The 21,673-nt window shown below is 47.3% G+C and overlaps 1 protein-coding gene across 1 annotated transcript in view; it reads left to right on the plus strand.

Annotated features, from left to right (window-relative positions):
- LOC140406321 (mitochondrial intermediate peptidase-like) overlaps nt 1-16,351 on the plus strand; it is a gene marked incomplete at its 3' end in the record, with an annotated part of 28,403 nt that extends 12,052 nt beyond the window's left edge. Inside the window, exons 4-6 of the mRNA XM_072494438.1 lie at nt 1,571-1,657; nt 12,491-12,554; nt 16,169-16,351. Coding sequence (XP_072350539.1) covers nt 1,571-1,657; nt 12,491-12,554; nt 16,169-16,351 — 334 coding nt within the window. The remainder of the gene's footprint in view (nt 1-1,570; nt 1,658-12,490; nt 12,555-16,168) is intronic.
- Between the last annotated feature and the right edge of the window lie 5,322 nt (nt 16,352-21,673).

The following is a 21,673-nucleotide window of genomic DNA, read 5'->3' on the forward strand; positions in this document are numbered from 1 at the left end:
GCCTCTGACTTTGAGGGTGCACCCGTGGCTCTCCATCTTGACTAATCTGTTCTCCTTGCACCATGGGCAGGGCTTAAAAGTGTTAAACGCTTCAATTAAGGTATTAATGGACAAGAGACCGTCCAATGGGCAAATTTAATCATGGTATTGTGGAATTTTTCTTATGCGCTTATATTGGACATTCAAAATTAGATATGGTAGAATAAGTGGAAAAAAGCTGGGAACAAAGTGGAAATGTTGTATCATCATGGGATGAAGTACTTTCCCAATCAAGTAGCAGCTATTTTGTGTGCCACAGACTGCAACAAGAAATTGAAGCCAGTGATATTGAAATACCTATCGTATTGTCACTCACAGGAGTGACGAGTAATGCAGCTTCTTGTGAGTTCAACCAAATGCATGCCTTACATACTAAATGTATATATAAAAGGAAATCTAAATAATTCTATTTATTGCCCATCCCTAATTGCTCTCGAGGGGGCAGTTCAGAGTCAACCACATTGCTGTGGGTCTGGAGTCACATATGGGCCAGACCAGGTAAGGATGGCAGATTTCCTAAAGGACATTAGTAAACCAGATGGATTTTTACCACAATCAATAATGGTTTGATGGTCATCATTAGACTTTTCATTCCAATTTTTTATTGAATTCAAATTTCACCATCTGCCGTGACGGGATTTGAATCCTGGATCCCTAGAGCAGTACCCTCGGTCTCTGGTTAACCAGTCCAGTGGCAATACCACTACGCCACCGCCTCCCTTCTTTTACAGAAACTGATTCTTTGTGCCATTTTGCAGTATGTTTTAGGGGGTTAGTTTGTTAAATCTTAATTCTGATGCCATCTTTGGAGGAAATTTGCATTGATAGGCAAATTGGGATTTACCACACATAACTTCTCTGGTTGGAAAACATGGAGATCGATATGCAAAGGAAATAATATTTTTCTAGAGAAGTGCTTGGAGACTTCTGAGCAGCAGCAGTTTGTCTTCATGCAACTGGGAGCTCATGGGCTGGATGACTGGATTCTATGCCCCGCATTCCTGTTTCAGCACGCCGGTGGGATGCTCCGTTACACTGGCTGGTCAATGGGGTTTCCCATTGTGGGGTAGCCCCACGCCATCTGGAAACCCCCGGGCTGCCGGAAAAACGGAGCATCCCGCTGGTGGAGAATCCAACCCCATATTCTTGAAGCAATCAAAGTAGTGAGTCTGTTATCAAATTTTAGTTGGAGGTTTTCTCAGATGGTGACATCATGTTTGAATCTGCCAACAAAAGTACCTGTGCACAGCACAGGGAAATTTCATAGAGAACATAGGGACTGACCTGAAGGAGCAGCAATAACTAGTCGAGCACTGATTGAAGCAATAATGTCTGATGGAACCATCAATACATTAGTTTCATGCAACATACAGGTCTAAAATATTGCAAGTCACTGAAGAAATAAATATGCCCTGTTCAAAGTCAGCCCATTGGGTGACACTAATGTTGAATACATTTTCCATTTTTAAACCTTTTTGAATACAGTACACAATATAATGTAACATTCACAGTGAGTTTTATTCCTTTTTAGGCTGAACACTAATATTGAACTTTGTAATAGTTTGAAAAACTTATTGAATGATAAAGAAGCCTTGGATTCCTTGGATCCAGAAACAAGGTATTTCTATATTTTGTTCCTTTTCCTTTTCACCCATGATCTCTGAGAAAATCACCAGTTTTATGTCTAAAGGTAAGCCACAGAGCCGAAAATCGGTGTATTGATAAGTCTATGTTATCGAAACACTGCAGCTTGACAGTAGATGGTCTGTGGGCATCTCTCGGTTATCTTAGTAGTTACTAATCCATTCAAAGTCTCTTCAGTAACTCAGACATAACATCAGAGAACACCCACCAGAATCCCACCAGCTTCGGACAAACCCAAAACGTGTCGAAATGGTTCGCAGGCCCCCTCCCGCGCACCGCCCACACCTATCCTCCACCCCCTCAAAGAACCTGCTCATTCTGGCCACCGTCATGTGCGCCCTATCAACCACTTTGAATTGAATAAGGCTTATCCTGGCCCATAAAGAGGATGCGTTCACTCTTCTCAGAGCCTCCTCCCATAACCCAGCCTCCACCTCCCTCACCATCTCTTCATCCCACTTTTGTTTAACTTCTCCTATCGGGGCTCCCTCCCAATCCATTGATTCCTTATAAATCTCTGACACCCTCACCAACTCCTGTTTTCGACACAAGTTGTCCTGCAGCCCCCAGGAAAGGACTGCACCTGCTGCTAACATAATCCCACAGCTGTAAGTACCGGAACCCACTCCCGCTGGGCAGCTCGTACACCTCTTCCAATTCCTCTAGGCTCGAGAAGCTGCCCCCCACAAATAGGTTCCCAAACCACTCGATTGCCGCCCGCCGCCACCCCACGTCCCACCCCCCTGGAGCAAATCTATGATTCGCACATTGGTGCCCAAGCCAAGGCACGTTCCAAACTCTGGTGCTGCCGCCACTGTCCCCACGCCCTCAGGGCTGCCACTGACGTGGGGTTGTTGGCAGGCGAGGAGGTGTGCGAGCGTGGAAGGGATGCCATTCGGGGATATGTGGAGCTGAATGACACGGGTGAGGTTTCGGTCTCCACGCTATGGGAGGCGCTTATGGCAGTGCTCGGGGCGAGTTTATATCGATTTGGGTGCACAGGGACAGGAGAGGGCACAGATGGCTAGGGTGGTGGAGGAGATCTTGCGGGTAGATAGGAGGGAGGTCCTGGAGGCAGGCTTCTTGAAGGAGCGGCAGAAGCTCCAGACGGAGTTCGGGTTGGTGTGAACGTGGAAGGCAGTGGGACAGTTAAGGGGGGGCAGTGTATGAATATGGGGAGAAGGCGAGGGGGAAGGAGAAAGCAGGAGGCAACGAGGGAGATCGGGAAGGTGAAGGACGGGCTGGGAAGTGGGTCTTAGACCCGGTGGGGGTGGATGGGGCGTTTGAGGAATTTTATAAGCGGTTGAACTCAGTGGAATGGGTTAAAGTGTGTCCGTTTCAATGCAAGGAGTGTCAGGAATAAGGGAGATGAACTTAGAGCATGGATCAGTACTTGGAACTACGATGTTGTGACCATTATGGTGACATGGATTTCACAGGGGCAGGAATGGTTGTTAGATGTTCCGGGTTTTAGATGTTTTAAGAAGAATAGGGAGGGAATTAAAAGAGGAGGGGGAGTGGCACTGTTAATTAGGGAGTGCACCACAGCTGCTGAAAAGGAGGTAGTTGAGGAGGGTTTGTCTCCTGAGTCAGTATGGGTGGAAGTCAGAAACAAGAAAGGAACAGTCGCTCTATTGGGAGTTTTCTATAGACCCCCAATAGCAGCAGAGAGATAGAGGAACAGATTGGGCGTCAGATCTTGGAAAAGTGCAGAAGTAACAGAGTTGTTGTCATGGGTGACTTCAACTTCCCTAATATTGACTGGAACCTCCTCAGTGCAAATGGTTTGGATGGAGCAGATTTTTGTCAGGTGTGTACAGGAAGGAGTCCTGACTCAATATGTAGATAGGCCGACTAGGGGGGAGGCCATAATGGACTTGGTGCTCGGCAACAAACCAGGCCAGGTGTCCGATGTCTCGGTGGGAGAGCATTTCGGTGACAGTGACCATAACAGTTACCATAGTCATGGAGAGGGATAGGAACACAGTATGGGAAGGCATTTAATTGGGAGAGGGGAAATTATACTGCTATTAGTCAGGAGCTGAGGAGCATAAAGTGGGAACAATTGTTCTTGGGGAAATGCACAACAGTAATGTGGGGATTGTTTAAGGAGCACATGCTGTGAGTGCTGAATAGTTTTGTCCCACTGAGACGAGGAAGGAATGGTAAGGTGAAGAAGCCTTGGATGACAAGAGAAGTGGAGCTTCTAGTCAAGAGGAAGAAGGAAGCTTACGTAAGGTTGAGGAAGCAAGGATCTGACTCGGCTCTAGAGGGTTACAAGGTAGCCAGGAAGGAACTCAAAAATGGACTGAGGAGAGCTAGAAGGGGGCATGAAAAAGCCCTGGCGGGAAGGATTAGGGAAACCCCAAGGCGTTCTACATTTATGTGAGAAATAAGAGGATGATCAGAGTGAGAGTAGGTCCGATCAGGGATAGTGGAGGGAGGTCCTGTGCCTAGAGTCTGAAGAGATGGGTGAGGCACTAATTGAATACTTTGCTTCAGTATTCACTAGAGAGAAGGATCTTGTTGCCCATGAGAACAGTGAACCAGGTTAATAGACTCGAACAGGTTGATATTAAGATGGAGGATATGCTGGAAATTTTGAAAAGCATCAGGATAGATAAGTCCCCTGGGCCTGACGGGATATACCCAAGGTTACTACGGGAAGTGAGGGAGGAGATTACTGCGCCGTTGATGATGATCTTTGCGTCCTCATTCTCCAGTGGAGTAGTACTGGATGATTGGAGGGAGGCGAATGTTGTTCCCCTGTTCAAGAAAGGGAATAGGGAAATCCCTGGGAATTATAGACCCATCAATCTTACGTTTGTGGTGAGCAAAATATTGGAACTGTATCTGAGATAGGATTTATGATTATTTAGAAAAACATAGTTTGATTAAAGATAGTCAGCATGGCTTTGTGAGGGGCAGGTCATGCCTCACAAGCCTCATTGAATTCTTTGAGGATGTGACGAGACACATTGATGAAGGTCGGGCAGTGGATGTGGTGTATATGTATTTCAGTAAGGCATTTGATAAGGTTCCCCATGGTAGGCTCATTCAGAAAGTTAGGGGTCATGGGATACAGGGAAATTTGGCTGTCTGGATACAGAATTGGCTGGCCGAAAGAAGACAGTGAGTGGTAGTGGATGGAAAGTATTCTGCCTGGAGATTGATGACCAGTGGTGTCCCGCAAGGATCTGTTCTGGGACCTCTGCTCTTTGTGGTTTTTATAAATGACTTAGATGAGGAAGTGGAAGGGTGGGTTAGTAAGTTTGCCGATGACACGAAGGTTGGTGGAGTTGTAGATAGTGTTGAGGGTTGTTGCAGGTTACAGCAGGACATTGACAGGATGTAGAGCTGGGCTGAGAAGTGGCAGATGGAGTTCAACCTTGATAAATGTGAAGTGATTCATTTTGGAAGGTCAAATTTGAATGTTGAATACAGGGTTAAAGGCATATGGAAATATGTAGGAACAGAGGGATCTTTGGGTCCACGCACATGGATCCCTCAAAGTTGCCAGCCAGGTTGATGGGGTTGTTAAGAAGGTGTATGGTGTGTTGGCTTTCATTAACGGGGATAGAGTTTAAGAGCCACGAGGTTTTGCTGCAGCTTTATAAAACTCTAGTTAGACCACACTTAGAATATTGTGTCCAGTTCTGGTCACCTCATTATAGGAAGGATGTGGATGCTTTTGAGAGGGTACAGAGGAGATTTACCAGAATGCTGCCTGGACTGGAGGGCATGTCTTCTGAAGACAGGTTGAGGGAGCTAGGGCTTTTCTCACTGGAGCGAAGAAGGCAGAGAGGTGACTTGATAGAGATGTACAAGGTGATGAGAGGCATGGATAGAGTGGATAGCCAGAGACTTTTCCCCAGGGTGGAAATGAGTATCACGAGGGGACATAATTTTAAGGTGACTGGAGGAAGGTATAGGGGAGATGTCAGAGGTAGGTTCTTTACACAGAGAATGGTGGGTGTGTGGAATGCACTGTCAGCAGAGGTGGTGGAGTCAGAGTCATTAGGGACATTTAAGCAACTCTTAGACAGGCACATGGACAGCAGTAAATTGAAAGGTTGTAGGTTAGGTTTTTAAAAAAAATATATTTTATTGAAATTTTTTTCCCTGAGCAACATTTTTCCCGCTTACAAAACAAGCGAAACGATAACAGTAACAAAACAGAAATTTTAAAACTTTTTAACAATAATAATAATAGTCGTAATAATATACAAGTAACAAAACCTCGTACTCTATTGACCTATACTCAACTGCCTCCCCCCCCTCCCCCCTGGGTTGCTGCTGCTGGTCATCCGTCTTCCCTCTAACGTTCCCCTAGGTAGTCGAGAAATGGCTGCCACCGCCTGGTGAACCCTTGAGCCGATCCTCTCAGGGCAAACTTTATCTGCTCCAGTTTAATAAACCCCGCCATATCGTTTACCCAGGCCTCCAGTCCGGGGGGTTTCGCCTCCTTCCACATGAGTAGGATCCTGCGCCGGGCTACGAGGAACGCAAAGGCCACGACATCGGCCTCTTTCGCCTCCTGCACTCCCGGCTCTTCCGCTCCAAATAGAGCTAACCCCCAGCCTGGTTTGACCCGGGCCTTCACCACCTGCGAAATCACTCCCGTCACTCCCTTCCAATACCCTTCCAGTGCTGGGCACGCCCAAAACATATGTGCGTGGTTTGCCGGGCTCCCGCCACACCTCCCACATTTGTCCTCCACTCCAAAGACCCTGCTCAATCTTGCCCCCGTTATGTGTGCTCTATGTAGCACCTTAAATTGAATCAGGCTAAGCCTGGCGCATGAGGAAGAGGAATTTACCCTGCTCAGGGCATCAGCCCACATACCCTCCTCTATCTCCTCCCCTAATTTTTCTTCCCACTTTCTTTTTAGTTCGCCCACCGACTCCTCCCCCTCTTCCCTCATCTCTCTATAAATCTCTGACACCTTGCCCTCTCCGACCCACACCCCTGAAAGCACCCTGTCCTGTATCCCCTGTGTCGGGAGCCGCGGAAATTCCCTCACCTGTTGTCTAGTAAACGCCCTCACCTGCATATATCTCAAGAAATTCCCCCGGGGTAACTTATACTTTTCCTCCAGTGCTCCCAAGCTCGCAAAAGTCCCATCTATGAATAAATCTCCCACCTTCCTAATTCCCAACCGGTACCAGCTCTGAAATCCTTCATCCATTCTTCCTGGTGCGAACCTATGGTTGTTCCTGATAGGGAACCCCACCAGGGCTCCCCGCACCCCTCTCTGTCGCCTCCACTGTCCCCATATGTTCAGTGTTGCCGCCACCACCGGGTTCGTGGTGTACTTTTTCGGTGAGAACGGTAGCGGCGCCGTCACCAGCGCCTCTAGACCCGTCCCTTTACAGGACCTTCTCTCCAGCCTTTTCCACGCCACTCCCTCACCCTCCATCATCCATCTACGTATCATTGCCACATTGGCGGCCCAATAATAATCTCCCAAATTCGGTGGTGCCAGTCCTCCTCTGTACCTACTGCGCTGCAGGAACCCCCTCCTTACTCTCGGAACTTTCCCTGCCCACACAAAGCTCGTAATGCTCCTATCTATTTTATTAAAAAAGGTCCTGGTGATTAAAATAGGGAGACATTGAAATACAAATAAGAACCTCGGGAGGACCATCATCTTAATTGCCTGCACCCTGCCCGCCAGCGATAAAGGCTGCATGTCCCACCTCTTAAAGTCCTCCTCCATTTGTTCTACCAGCCGTGTCAGATTAAGTCTGTGCAAGGTTCCCCAGCTCCTAGCGATCTGAATCCCCAAGTATCGGAAGTTTCTTTCCACTTTCCTTAGCGGTAAGCCTTCTATCTCTCTACTCTGGTCCCCTGGATGTATCACATATAATTCACTCTTCCCCATGTTTAACCTATACCCCGAGAATTCCCCGAACCTCCTCAAGATTCGCATAACCTCTATCATCCCCCCCGCTGGGTCCGACACGTATAGCAATAGGTCATCCGCATATAACGAAACTCGGTGTTCTTCTCCCCCTCTAGTCACCCCTCTCCATTTCCTGGAGTCTCTCAGCGCCATGGCCAGAGGTTCAATTGCCAGCGCAAACAACAATGGGGACAGCGGGCATCCCTGTCTTGTTCCCCTGTATAATCGGAAATACTCCGATCTATGTCGACCTGTAACTACGCTTGCCGTTGGTGCCCCATAAAGTAGTCTAACCCAGCGAATAAATCCGTTCCCAAACCCAAACCTCCTTAACACTTCCCATAAATACTCCCACTCCACCCTATCAAATGCCTTCTCTGCGTCCATTGCCGCCACTATCTCTGCCTCCCCCTCCACTGAGGGCATCATTATCACCCCTAATAGCCGTCGCACGTTAACATTCAATTGTCTCCCTTTTACGAACCCTGTCTGGTCTTCGTGCACCACCCCTGGGACACAGTCCTCTATCCTCGATGCCAGCACCTTTGCTAGCAGTTTGGCGTCCACGTTCAATAGTGAAATAGGTCTATAGGACCCACACTGCATCGGATCTTTGTCCCTCTTCAAAATTAGCGATATCGTCGCCTCTGACATTGTCGGGGGTAGTGTCCCCCCCTTCCCTGGCCTCATTGAACGTCCTTGCCAACAACGGGGCCAACAAGTCCACATATTTTCTGGAGAATTCCACCGGGAACCCGTCTGGCCCTGGGGCCTTCCCTGCTTGCATGCTTCCCAGTCCCTTAATAACCTCGTCCACCTCAATCGGCGCCCCCAGGCCTGCCACCGCCTGCTCCTCCACTTTCGGGAACCTCAACTGGTCCAGGAACTGCCGCATCCCCTCCTCTCCCTCTGGGGGCTGAGACCTATACAGTTCTTCATAAAAGGTCTTAAACACCTCATTTATCTTTCCTGCCCTTCGCACGGTGTCTCCCCTTTCATCCCTAATTCCTCCTATCTCCCTCGCTGCTGCCCTCTTTCGCAGTTGGTGCGCCAACAGGCGACTAGCCTTTTCCCCATATTCATACCTCCTCCCCTGTGCCTTCCTCCACAGTACCTCCACCTTTCTGGTGGTCAGAAGGTCAAACTCTGTCTGGAGTCGTCTCCTCTCCCTGTACAGCTCCTCCTCCGGGGTCTCTGCAAATTCCCTGTCCACCCGTAAAATCTCCCCCAGTAATCTATCCCTTTCCTTGGCCTCTGTTTTCCTTTTGTGGGCCCCAATAGAAATCAGCTCTCCTCTGACCACCGCTTTTAGTGCTTCCCAGACCACTCCCAAAGGGACCTCGCCGTCGTCATTGACCTCCAGGTATCTCTCGATACACCCCCTCACTCTTGCACACACTCCCTCATCTACCATGAGTCCCACATCTAATCGCCAGAGTGTTCTCTGCTCCCTGTCCTCTCCTACTTCCAGGTCCACCCAATGTGGGGCATGATCCGAAACCGCTATGGCTGAGTATTCAGTTTCTTCCACCCTAGAGATCAACGACCTTCCTAGAACAAAAAAATCTATCCGGGAGTACACTTTATGGACGTGGGAGAAGAAGGAATACTCCCTAGCCCTGGGTCTAAGAAATCGCCATGGATCCACTCCCCCCATTTGGTCCATAAACCCCTTAAGTACCTTGGCCGCTGCCGGCCTTCTTCCAGTCCTTGAGCTGGATCTATCTAGCCCCGGGTCCAGCACCGTATTGAAGTCCCCTCCTAAAATCAAATTTCCTGCCTCCAGGTCCGGAATACGCCCCAGCATCCGTCTCATGAACCCCGCATCGTCCCAATTTGGGACTTACACATTAACCAACACGACCTCCATTCCCTCCAGCCTACCACTCACCATTACATATCTACCTCCACTATCTGCCACGATGTTCTTTGCTTCAAATGCTACCCGTTTCCCCACCAAAATGGCCACCCCTCTGTTCTTTGCGTCCAGTCCTGAGTGGAACACCTGTCCCACCCATCCTTTCCTTAGCCTAACTTGGTCCGCCACCTTTAGGTGCGTCTCTTGGAGCATAACCACGTCTGCCCTTAGTCCTTTCAAATGCGCGAGCGCTCGGGCCCTTTTTATCGGCCCATTCAGGCCTCTCACGTTCCACGTGATCAGCCTCACTGGAGGGCTACCTGCCCCCCTCCCGTGTCGACTAGCCATTACCTTCTCTAGGCCAGTCCCATATCCCGCCTCCGCGCTCCCGCTCGCTCCCCCAGCGTCTCATTCCGCCCCCGACCACCTTCTCTTTAGCCATTTCTTTTTGGATTTCCGCAGCAGCAACCCAGTTGTCCCCCCCCCCCCCCCCCCCCCCCCGCTAGATCCCTATCTAGCTTGATTGCTCCCCCCATATCACTTCCGTAAGTCAGCTGACTTCAACTGACCCCGGCTACTCCTGCTCGCTCCTCGGCCCCCCCGGTGTGAGGGAACTCCCATCCGCCTTGCGCCTGTTTTCCCGCCTTATTCTTTCTGGCGCGGGAACATCCCTTTACCTGTCCCGCCTCTTATGGCGCAGCTCCCTTTCCCCTCCCCCTCTCCTTCCCCATTCTCTGACTATGTCCCGCCTCTCCCCCCTCACCGGCGCCCACATTTCCCCAGTGTCCCCCCCCTTCCCTGTTTAGTTCTCGCTTAACTTTCACCATCCCATTAACAAAAACAATAATAACAACAATAACAGTTCCCTGCAGCATCAGTCCCTCAGTTCCGGTCCAGTTTCTCTTCATTGATGAAGGACCATGCTTCCTCCGCCGTCTCGAAATAATATTGTCTCTCCTGATGCGTGACCCATAGTCTTGCCGGCTGCAGCATCCCAAACTTCACCTTCCTTTTGTGCAAAACCTCTTTGGCTCGGTTGAAGCTCGCCCTCCTTCTCGCCACCTCCGCACTCCAATCCTGGTAGATCCTTACCACTGCATTCTCCCATCTGCTACTCCGCACCTTTTTGGCCCATCTCAGGACCTCTTCTCTGTCCTTAAGGCGGTAGAATCGCACGATTATCGCCCTCGGTGGTTCTCCCGCTTTTGGTCTTCTCGCCGGGATCCGATTTGCCCACTCCACCTCCATGGGGCCCGCAGGGGCCTCAGCACCCATCAGTGAGCTCAGCATCTTACTTGCGTACGCTCCACAGTCCACTCCTTCCACACCCTCCGGGAGACCTAGTATCCTAAGGTTCTTCCTTCGCGCTCCATTTTCAAGGGCCTCAATCCTGTCAGCACACTTTTTATGAAGTGCCTCGTGTGTCTGAGTCTTGACCGCCAGGCCCAGGACCTCGTCCTCAATACCTGACACCTTCTGCTCCACCACGCGAAGTTCCGTCTCCTGGGTCTTTAAAGTCTCCTTAAGCCCCTCAATTGCCTGTAGCAACGGGGTCATTACCTCCTTCTTCAGCAGGTCCATGCACCGTCTCATCACCTCGTCCTGCTCAGGCCCCCATGTCACCTGTGGTTTCTCTGCCGCCATTTTGTTTCACTCCCTCTCTCTCTCTCTCTCTGATCTTCTGGCTGCAGATTCTTTGGGCTGCAGCCGCCGCCGCCGGTTTTTCCCTCCGTCTTTCGGGGGGGGGCTCCCTTCCCTCGCGCCTCGCACCGGGTTTTACGGCCGTCCAAGAGCCGTAGTTCTTAAAAGAGCCCGAAGTTCTGTCGGAGCTGGAGCCGCCGAAACGTGCGGCTAGCTCATCCCTGCCGCAACCGGAAGTCGTCGTTGTAGGTTAGGTTGATCTTAGATTAGGATTAATGGTCGGCACAACAGCGTGGGCTGAAGGGCCTGTACTGTGCTGTACTGTTCTATGTTATATGAATCGGAGCCCCTGGTGGAGTGAAAGAGGGAATGCGGCAATTTCTAGATGGGTTAGAGTTCCCTAAAGTGGAGGACGATCTGGTAGAGGGGCTGGGGGCACCCAGTTTAATTGGTGGAGGTGATGGAGGGCATGAGGGCGATGCAGGCAGGGTAGGCCCCAGGCCTGGATGGGTTCCAGGTGGAATTTTCTAAAAGGTTTTCTGGGGATCTGGATCTCCCTCAGCAGCATCCCAACTTCAGGTACCAACGAGGTCAGCTGCTCCTTGTGCTCTCCTACCACCACCTCCACCTTCTGGATTGCCTGGCTTTGGGTCTCCAGCCTCAACTCCATATGGTCTATCTCTGCTTTCAGTGGGTCTACCATCTTCGCCAGGTCTTCCTGAACCTGAGAAGTCTTGGGAAATTCTAGCATGGTGGCAGTATTGGCAGAAGTCACTTATGCCACACTTTCCTGGAACTTTGTTCATATTGCCATTACAGTGATGCCTGTTTTCAGTAACATGTGGATCAATATCTGCACATATTAAGATGCCAATCAGAGCTTGGGAAATGAAGGATTCTGCCCTCCTTTTTAAAACATAAATATAGAATATCCATTTCTTTTTTTCCAATTAAGGGGCAATTTAGAGTGGCCAATTCACCCTGCACATCTTTCTGGGTTGTGATGATGAGACGCACCCAGACATGGGGAGAATGTGCAAACTCCACACAGACAGTGACCCGGGGCCGGGATCGAACACCCGGGTCCTCGGCGCCATGATGCAGCAGTGCTAACCACTGCACCATCATGCTGCCCCATCTGCCCTCCTTTTGAATGTCTCAAACAGCTGTCTTTTCGCTACCTCAAGTTTCGTGTACTATCTTATCTCTGACCATCCCACACAGAATGTCTGTAATCAGGTACTTTATCATATAATTTTGAATTTATTGCGTATTGGTAACTTTAACTAAAATTGTAATGTTAAATTTTATCCAATTGGGAAATAATGCACTAATATTTAGATTTTCTTTAAACTGTCGCTTGATAATTGAGCTACAAAAATATTTGATTTTTCTTATTACAGGAGAGTCGCAGAACTGTTTATGTTTGACTTTGAGATCAGCGGAATTCATCTGAATGAGGAAAAGGTATTTTTTTTTAAAAATATGAATGAAGAAAGTGAAGAGCTTGCACTCACAGAGCACCTTTCACAAGCTCGGGACGTCTGAAAACTCTATGCAGTTGATTAAGAAGTGTACCCACTATTGCAATACAGAGAAATGTGGCAGCCAACTTAGCCCAATGTGCCACAAACAACAATGCGATAATGACGAATAATCTATTTATTTAGTGATGTTGGTTGAGAGTCTGGATAATGGGAGCGTGTCTTTGTAAATGGTCATGGAATGTTTTATTTCATGTACTTTTACAAAGAACAAAGGAAAGTACAGCACAGGAACAGGCCCTTCGGCCCTCCAAGCCCGTGCCGACCATGCTGCCCGTCTAAACTAAAATCTTCTACACTTCCTGGGTTCGTATCCCTCTATTCCCATCCTATTCATGTATTTGTCAAGATGCCCCTTAAATGTCACTATTGTCCCTGCTTCCACCATCTCCTCCGGCAGCGAGTTCCAGGCACCCACTACCCTCTCTGTAAAAAAAATAAAATAAAAAAAAAACTTGCCTCGTACATCTCCTCTAAACCTTGCCCCTCGCACCTTAAACCTATGCCCCCTAGTAATTGACCCTTCTACCCTGGGGAGAAGCCTCTGACTATGCACTCTTATCTATGCCCCTCATAATTTTGTAGACCTCTATCAGGTCGCCCCTCAACCTCCGTCGTTTCAGTGAGAACAAACCGAGTTTATTCAACCGCTCCTCATAGCTAATGCCCTCCATACCAGGCAACATCCTGGTAAATCTCTTCTGCACCCTCTCTAAAGCCTCCACATCCTTCTGGTAGTGCGGCAACCAGAATTGAACACTATACTCCAAGTGTGGCCTAACTAAGGTTCTATACAGCTGCAACATGACTTGCCAGTTCGTATACTCAATGCTCCGCCCAATGAAGGCAAGCATGCCGTATGCCTTCTTAAAGTTCTTGGAGTGCACAGCAAATGTTTTGCTGATCTGGAGCATGGAAAAGATTTTTAAGGGCATGAAACATGATAATTGGTGAATCATGTTAAAATAATACTTTAAAAAAAATATTTTTATTGAAGCATTTGCAAAATTTTTATAACAATAACAAACAAAGCAATAATAACATAAACATCAACATGGTAAACTAGACATTTCCCACCCAACCGCCCCCCTCCCCTTCAGAATGCTGTTTCTGCTGACATATTAATTTTCCCCAAGAAAGTCGACGAACGGCTGCCACCTCCGAGAGAACCCCAGCATTGACCCCCTCAGGGAAAACTTTATTTTCTCCAGCTTCAGAAACCCAGCCATGTCACTGACCCAAGTCTCCACATTCGGGGGAGGGGGGCTTTGAGTCCCTCCACATTAAAAGGATCCGTCTCTGGGCTACCAGGGAGGCAAAGGCCAAAACGTTGGTCTCTTTCACTCCCTGAACTCCCGGGTCTTCTGATACTCCAAAGATCGCCACCTCTGGACTCGGCACCACCCGCGTACCTAGCACCTTGGACATTGCCTTGGCAAACCCCTGCCAGAATCCTTCTGATCACTGTTTTGAGATGCCCCCTCGCTATGAAATTCCCCTCTTATAGAACATACAGTGCAGATGGAGGCCATTCGGCCCATCGAGTCTGCACCAACCCACTTAAGTCTCACTTCCACCCTATCCCCGGAACCCAATGACCCCTCCTAACCTTTTAGTCACGAAGGGCAATTTATCATGGCCAATCCACCTAACCTGCACGTCTTTGGACTGTGGGAGGAAACCGGAGCACCCGGCGGAAACCCACGCAGACACTGGGAGAACGTACAGACAGTGACCAACTGGGGAATCGAACCTGGGACCTGGCGCTGTGAAGCCACAGTGCTATCCACTTGTGCTACCGTGCTGCCCCATGCATTTCATTCCCAAGGACTAAATCCAGCAATGCCTCCTTCCCTGCTGGCAGGAAACATGCTGATCAAGAAAATATTATATATTTTGCTTAATTCCCTTATCTGTTTCAAGCTAATTTTATATATGTGCATGTTATATAAAAGGCATATTGTTAATTTCAAACAAGCCACTGTAGTTACTGTTGTAAGATGCACTGCAGCTAATTTGCACAGAATACGACCTCAGAAATACCAGCTGATCTGTCTTAGTATTATTTAGGGATGCTGTTGGGGAGTAAATCTGGAGAATGCCCCTGGCTGTCTTCAAATAGTGCCACGGATTTTTTTACAGCCACCCGAGAGGGCAAATGGGACCTCATACAAACAGAAATTACTAGCAATTCAGAAATACACTGAGTGCAAGTCTTATGCCCTCTTTTCGCTTCAGTGGAGCTTGAGTCCATGACTTGTGTCTTTGAGGCAGGAGTTTTACCTCTGTGCCAAGGCTGACACTGTATTTTGCACGGGCAAAAAGCAGCAGACATTCTATGCTTGTGATGTCCCCGGAAAAGCACTGACTATTTCGGTAGAATTGATTGAGGGAAAAAGTTTGGCTAAGACATCAGGAGAACCTGCTGCACAGAACGCTATCTTAACACTGAGCTCAGATCATGATGTAGTATCCAAACCCACAAAGTTTTGGCCCAGGGGCTATCAACTGAACAAGCAACTTAAGAGTGGCAGTATGATGAAGTGATTTTATAAGGGATATCAACAGAACAGTGGCATAATGGCTGAAAGATTGACTGATGCTTAAATGAAGTTTGAAGAATGGAGGTGCATATCAGGGCATATGTTAGAAGATCCCTGCATCCAAACGGGCTAGACCTTTGTGGAGCTGCATGAGAATTGCCTTAGGCTTTGTGTGAAAGGGAGCTTGGGCTACAGTTTTATAAATAACCAAAAATTAATGCAAATCAGTTGGGAACATTTGAGGAGAGACCATGAGACAGCTGCTGAAAGCTACCTTCCAATGCTGCCGTAAGACTAGTCACGTGCCGATGAATAAATCGTCCTTTTCCTTTTTTATGAAAAGATATTTGGCTGAACTGTATCTCCCCTGAATAACACCGTTGATGTTGGAGATGTGGGCAGCACGGTAGCATAGTGATTAGCGCAATTGCTTCACAGCTTCAGGGTCCCAGGTTTGATTCCCGGCTGGGTCACTGTCTATGCGGAGTCTGCACTTTCTCCCCGTGTGTGCGTGGGTTTCCTCCGGGTGCTCCGGTTTCCTCCCACAGTCCAAAGGTGTGCAGGTTAGGTGGATTGGCCATGCTAAATTGCCCATAGTGTCCAAAGTTGCCCTTAGTGTTGGTTGAGTGGGGTTACTGGGTTATGGGGATAGGGTGGTGTGGGCTTGGGTTGGGTGCTCTTTCCAAGAGCCGGTGCAGACTCGATGGGCCGAATGGCCTCCTTCTGCACTGTAAATTCTATGGTAATGATGCACGAGCTGATCTACTTTCAGGAAGTATGTTGTGTGTACAGCCAGTGAGTTCCTATTCATTAATTTTAATAAGTGGCATATCATGGAAATTCATCTGTGATTTCCTGCATTGCGCACCTGTGAAATCAGTTATAATATACTAAAAAATGGCTTAAATTGCACGGTTCTATTCCTCCCCATGATATTTGCTTCCATTCCTCCCACATGTATGTGAGAATAATGTTGTGTCTTTTGTCTTTATAGCGTAGAAGGGTGGTAAACCTCAACGTTCAAATGCTGGACTTGAACAATAGTTTTCTACTGGGCACTCACCTCCCCAACAAGATTGACCAAAATGCTATCCCAGAACACATTCATCACTATTTCTCAATGGAAAAGGATCATATTCATATCAATGGCCTTCATGCAGATGCATCTGATGATTTGGTAAGTTTGATGTATTGGACAAAGTTTGTGTTGAATTCCTTTTGTGTATCATGCACTATTTAGAGCTTCCTATATTTAATGCATATTTCTAATCATTCATTGTGATTCAGTTGCAACTGACTTGCAGCACCCAAGTTGCATTTATAATAGGTGGTGTTTAAATAATTTGTTTATGAAAATGTTGCAAGGACTGCAAAGAAAGGAGCTTGCTTGATGGATTATTGGATTACAGTTCTTGCTATTCCATAGTTTAAATGTTTTTGTTTCCTTTGATGGGACAAAATGGTACAAATTGTAAAATTTGTGAAAATACTGCGGATGCTGAAACAAGAACCGAGGATGCTGGGGAAACTGTCTGGTCTGGCAGCATCTATTAGGAGAGAAAGCAGTTAACTTTCGGGTCCTTTGACTGTCAGATCTGAAGGGAGGGATAATGTGTTAGAGCTGTAAGAAATTGCAACAAAAAGTTGCAACTTTAAGAACAAAAGGCAGGTGGCCTCGATGTTGGAGGGGGAAATGGTGGTTTGCATTGACACAATACATGCGTGGGATTATTTAAAAATAAGGAGTTTAAGATGGAGCACAAAGGACGGTTCTGACGAAGAGTCAAAGGACTCGAAACGCTAACTCTGCTTTCTCTCCTAATAGATGCTGCCAGACCTTGTGTGTTCTCCCAACCTCTTCTGTTCTTGGTACAAATTGGACTTTTTTGAAAACAAGACTGGTCATGCATTCTTTATTTAGGAAGAGCTGTATGAAGGAATGACAAGATATCAGTGAGAGAATTCCATCAGGGCCAGAGAATTCTGCTGCTCACCTGCTGCTCAGGAAGTGAGAATGTTGCTGCGATTGGGAACTGAAACTGAGGGGAAGTTAAAGAGGTTCCAGGCTGGGAGAGGGAGCATCAATGTTTTTTAAGTTAATGGGATGTGCGCATCACTGACTACACCATTATTTATTGACCGTCCCTAATTGTCCTTGAAAAGCTGCCTTCTTAATCGTTGTCCAGTGATGTAGGTACACCCACAGTGCGTAAGTACACCCACAGTGCTGATTGTGAGTTCGGGATTTTGACCTAGCAACAGTGAAGGAGCAGCAATATATTTTAAAGTCAGCATGGTGAGTGGCTTGGAGGGGAACTTCCAAGTGTTGGTGTTCCCATGTGTCTGCTTCCTTTATCCCTCTAGATGGTAGCAGTTGTGGGTTTGGGAGGAGCCATTTAAGAAGCCTTTCTTAGTTGCTGCAGTGCATCTTGTAGATGGTAAACACTACTGCCACTGTGTGTTGGTGGTGGAGGGTGTGAATGGTTGTGGTGCTGTCAAGCAGGCTGCTTTGTCCTTAGCTTCTTGAATGTTGTTGCAGCTGCACTCATTCAAGCAAGTGGAGAGTATTCCACCACACTCCTAACTTGTGCCTTGTAGACAGTGGACAGCTTTTGGGAAATGAGGCGAGTTTCACGCCGCAGGTCTCCGAGGCTCTGACCTGCTCTTGTCGCCACAGCATTTACATAGCTAGTCCAGTTCAGCTTCTGGTCCATGGTCACCCCCAGGATGTTGATAGTGGGGATTCAGCGATGTCAAGGGGAGTCATGAATGGTGCTGAAAACAGAATCACAAAATCTTTACAGTGCTGAAGGAGGCCATTTGGCACATCAAGCCTGCACCGGCTCTCTGGAGGAGCATTCTGCTTCGTCCAACTCCCTTGCCGTATCCCTGTAACCTTGCACATTCTCTCTTTTCAGATAGCAATCCAATTCCCTTTTGAATACCTCGATTGAACCTGCCTCCACCACTATCCGGAAGTACGTCCCATACGCCAACCACCCTCTGGGTGAAATAAATATTCTTCCCATCACTTCTACTACTTTTCCCATTATTTTGATTCTGTACCCTCTAGTTTTTAATGCTTTCTTGACACCGTTTCTCACCATTTATCTTGTCCACACCCTTCAGGATCTTGAATAATTCAATCAAGTCTCCTCTCCACCTTTTCTCCAAGAAAAACAGAACCACCCTCTCCCATCTATTCTCCATAGCTACAGTTTATCCCTGGAACCATTCTTGTGAATCTCCCTGATACTCTCTCCATTGTCTTTGCACCCTTCCTCGAGCATGGCGTCAAGAATTTGGCGCAGCACGCCAGATGAGACCTAACATTGTGCAATCATCAGCAAACAGCCCCACTTCTCACCTTGTGGTGGAAGGAAGGTCATTGATGAAGTAACTGAAGATTGTTGGGTGTGAACATTACCCTGAGGAACTCTTGCAGTAATGCCCTGGAAAGAGCTGATTTGCCTTCCGCAAACATCTTCCTTTGTGCTCATTATGATTCCAACCAGCGAAGAGTTGTTCCCCTGATTCCCATTTTTGTTCGGGCTCCGTGCTGCCACATTCGGTAAAATGATGCCTTGACATCAAGGGCACTCACTCTCACCTCACTTCGGATTCAGCTCTTTGTATATGTTTGAACCAAGGCTGTAATGAGGAGTGATCCTGGCGGAACCAAAACTGAGTATCTGCGAGCTGGTTATTATCAAGCAAGTGTCACTTGATCCCTTCCATTACTTTACTGATGAGTAGATTGATAGGACAGTAATTTGGCTGGGTTGAATTTGACCTGCTTTTTGTACACGGGAGGCGACCTGGGCAATTTATCACTTTGTAACCATGCTGGAAGAGCTTGGCTAGGGGTGCTGCAAGTTCTGGAGCACACGTCTTGTACTTTTGCTGGAATATTGTCAGGGCCCATAGTCTTTCAGTATCCATGCCTTCAACAGTTTCATGATATCACGTGGAGTCAATCGAATTGGCTGAAGACTGGCATCATCCATTTGACATTTCTGGCTAAAGATTATTGCAAATGCTTTAGTCTTCATTTGCACTGTTGTGCTGGGCTTCCCCATCATCTGAGGATGAGGATATTTGTGGCGCCACCTCCTCCAGTTCGTTTTTAATTGACCACCACCATTCACTACTGGATGTGGCAGAACTGCAGAGTTTAGATCTGATCCGTTGGTTGTGGAATTGTTTAGCTCTTTCTATCACTTGCTATGTATGCTGTTTGGTCCTGTTTTGTAGCTTCTTAGATTGACACCTCATTTTTAGGTATGCCTGGTTCTGCTCTGGGTAAGCCCTCTTGCACTCTTCATTGAACCAGTGTTAATCCCCTCTCTTGGTGGTAATACTAGAGTGGGGATTATGCTGAGCCATGAAGTTACAAATTGTGGCTGAGTCCAATTTTGTTGCTGCTGATCACAGTAAGAAGTCTTACAAAACCAGGATAAAGTCCAACAGGTTTGTTTCGATGTCGCTAGCTTTCGGAGCGCTGCTCCTTCCTCAGGTGAATCAAGTTGCTGCTGATGAGACAGCGTCTCGTTGTTGTCCAATCTAGAGTTGCTAGATCTGTTAGTCTATCCCATTTAGCACGGTGGTAGTGCCACACACGCAATGGAAGTGATCTGAACCCTTGGAACCAGGTGCAGAAAGAGAGACGGCAACATTATTAATTTGTTTGTATAATTGCTTTTAGAACTGACTCATTTTCTTTTTACTTCTGAATTACATTTGATTCCAACAGTGCAAACGCTAGCATGAATTACAATTTGCGGGAGACTGCATTTTGTTTAACATGTGCAACCACCATGCACTACTGTTAACCATGGCATCTAAATGGACTTGTGTCACAGGTAGGCTTATATTAACACTGCAACGAGGTTACTGTGAAAATTCCCTATTCGCCACACTCTGGTGCCTGTTCGGGTACACAGGAAGAATTCAGAATGTCCAGTTCACCTAACAAGCACATCTTTCGGGACCTGTGGGAGGAAACTGTGGCAGAATCAGGGAGAATGTGCAGACGCCGTACAATCAGTGACCCAAGCCGGGAATCAAACCCGGGTCCCTGGCGCTGTGAAGCAACAGCGCTAACCACTGTGCTACCGTGCTGCCCACAGTGTACTTCACAGCAGTGCAGGCCCTTGTGTAGATATAGTGCATCGAACTGTTTCAACATTACCTCATTTTGTACCATTAGTGATCATTCTGAATCTTTATTTAGATTCAAAGCATATTACTCCACTCATTGCTTGGATCCCAGGCATAAGTCTGTACTTCTCATGGTCTAAGCTCAGTGTCATATCAGAGATTGACGATATCGTAATGGTGAGCAGCATTGGACTTCACAGAGACACTGCATGGTGGGAAAAGTTGAGTTTGATTTCAGCAGGAGATTCCCAGTGAAATTGAAGTGTTGGGGATTTTGTGGTTGCCAATTGGGGGGGGAAAGGGCCTAGTGCAAGGATTGATAGCAGGTGCGGGGCTTGAAGAAGACTAGGAGGTGCAAGCCTGGAAGAGAGAAATAAGATTCAAACGAATCATGATACTGTGTTGTTGCAGATTTTTTTCTTTAAGTTGAATCGGGCACCATGATGAGCCAATGGGGAGGGCAGCTAAAATTAGATACTTCAATTAATTAAGAACTTTAAAAAATGCACAGAAGTAGACCATATGGTCTGTCAAACCTGCTCTGCCTTTCATTATAGCCATGGCTCATTTTCTGCATTGATTCCCACTTTCCTACCACTACTCCCCATGTCCCTTGATTCCCTGAGACTTCAAAAATATATCTAAACCTTAAATGTATTCCACGGTGAAGCATCCACAACCCTCGAGGTAGAGAATTCCAAATATTCACAACACTTTGAGTGAAGAAATTTTGCATCTCAATCCTAAATGATCAGTTCCTTTTCCTGCGACTGTGACTCGGAATCAGCCTCTCTATCCTGTCAGGCTCCTTCACAATCTTCTATGGTTCAATGAGATCACCTCTCATTCACCTAAATTCCAGACAATATCGACCCAATTCACTCAATCAGGGCAACCCGGAAACCAACCTAGTGAGCTTTCCCTGTACCACTCTCCAATGCCAGTATATCCTTCCCTAAATATGGAGATCAAAACTGCCACAGTACACCAAGTATGGTCCTGCCAAACCCTTGCACAACGTAGCATGACATCTCTATTGTTGTTCTCTAATCCTCTTGCAATAAAGGTCAAATGTGCCACTTGCCTTCCTAAATGCTTACAGTGCCTGCATGCTAACTTGTATTCCTTGTATGGATCCACTCAAATCTCTCCAAATGTCAACATCTTGAAGCTTTATGCCTTAAAAATAAATATATTTGTTTCTGTTCTTTCTACCAAAGTGAATAACTTCCCACTTCCTGAAAATATACTCCGTTTGCCAACTTGTTGCCCATTCGCTAAATCAGTTTACATCTCTTTGTAGCTTAGTGTTCTTATCGTAGCTTACATTTCTACTTAG

The sequence above is a fragment of the Scyliorhinus torazame genome, unplaced genomic scaffold (genome assembly GCF_047496885.1).
Source record: "Scyliorhinus torazame isolate Kashiwa2021f unplaced genomic scaffold, sScyTor2.1 scaffold_475, whole genome shotgun sequence".
Classification (NCBI taxonomy): domain Eukaryota; kingdom Metazoa; phylum Chordata; class Chondrichthyes; order Carcharhiniformes; family Scyliorhinidae; genus Scyliorhinus; species Scyliorhinus torazame.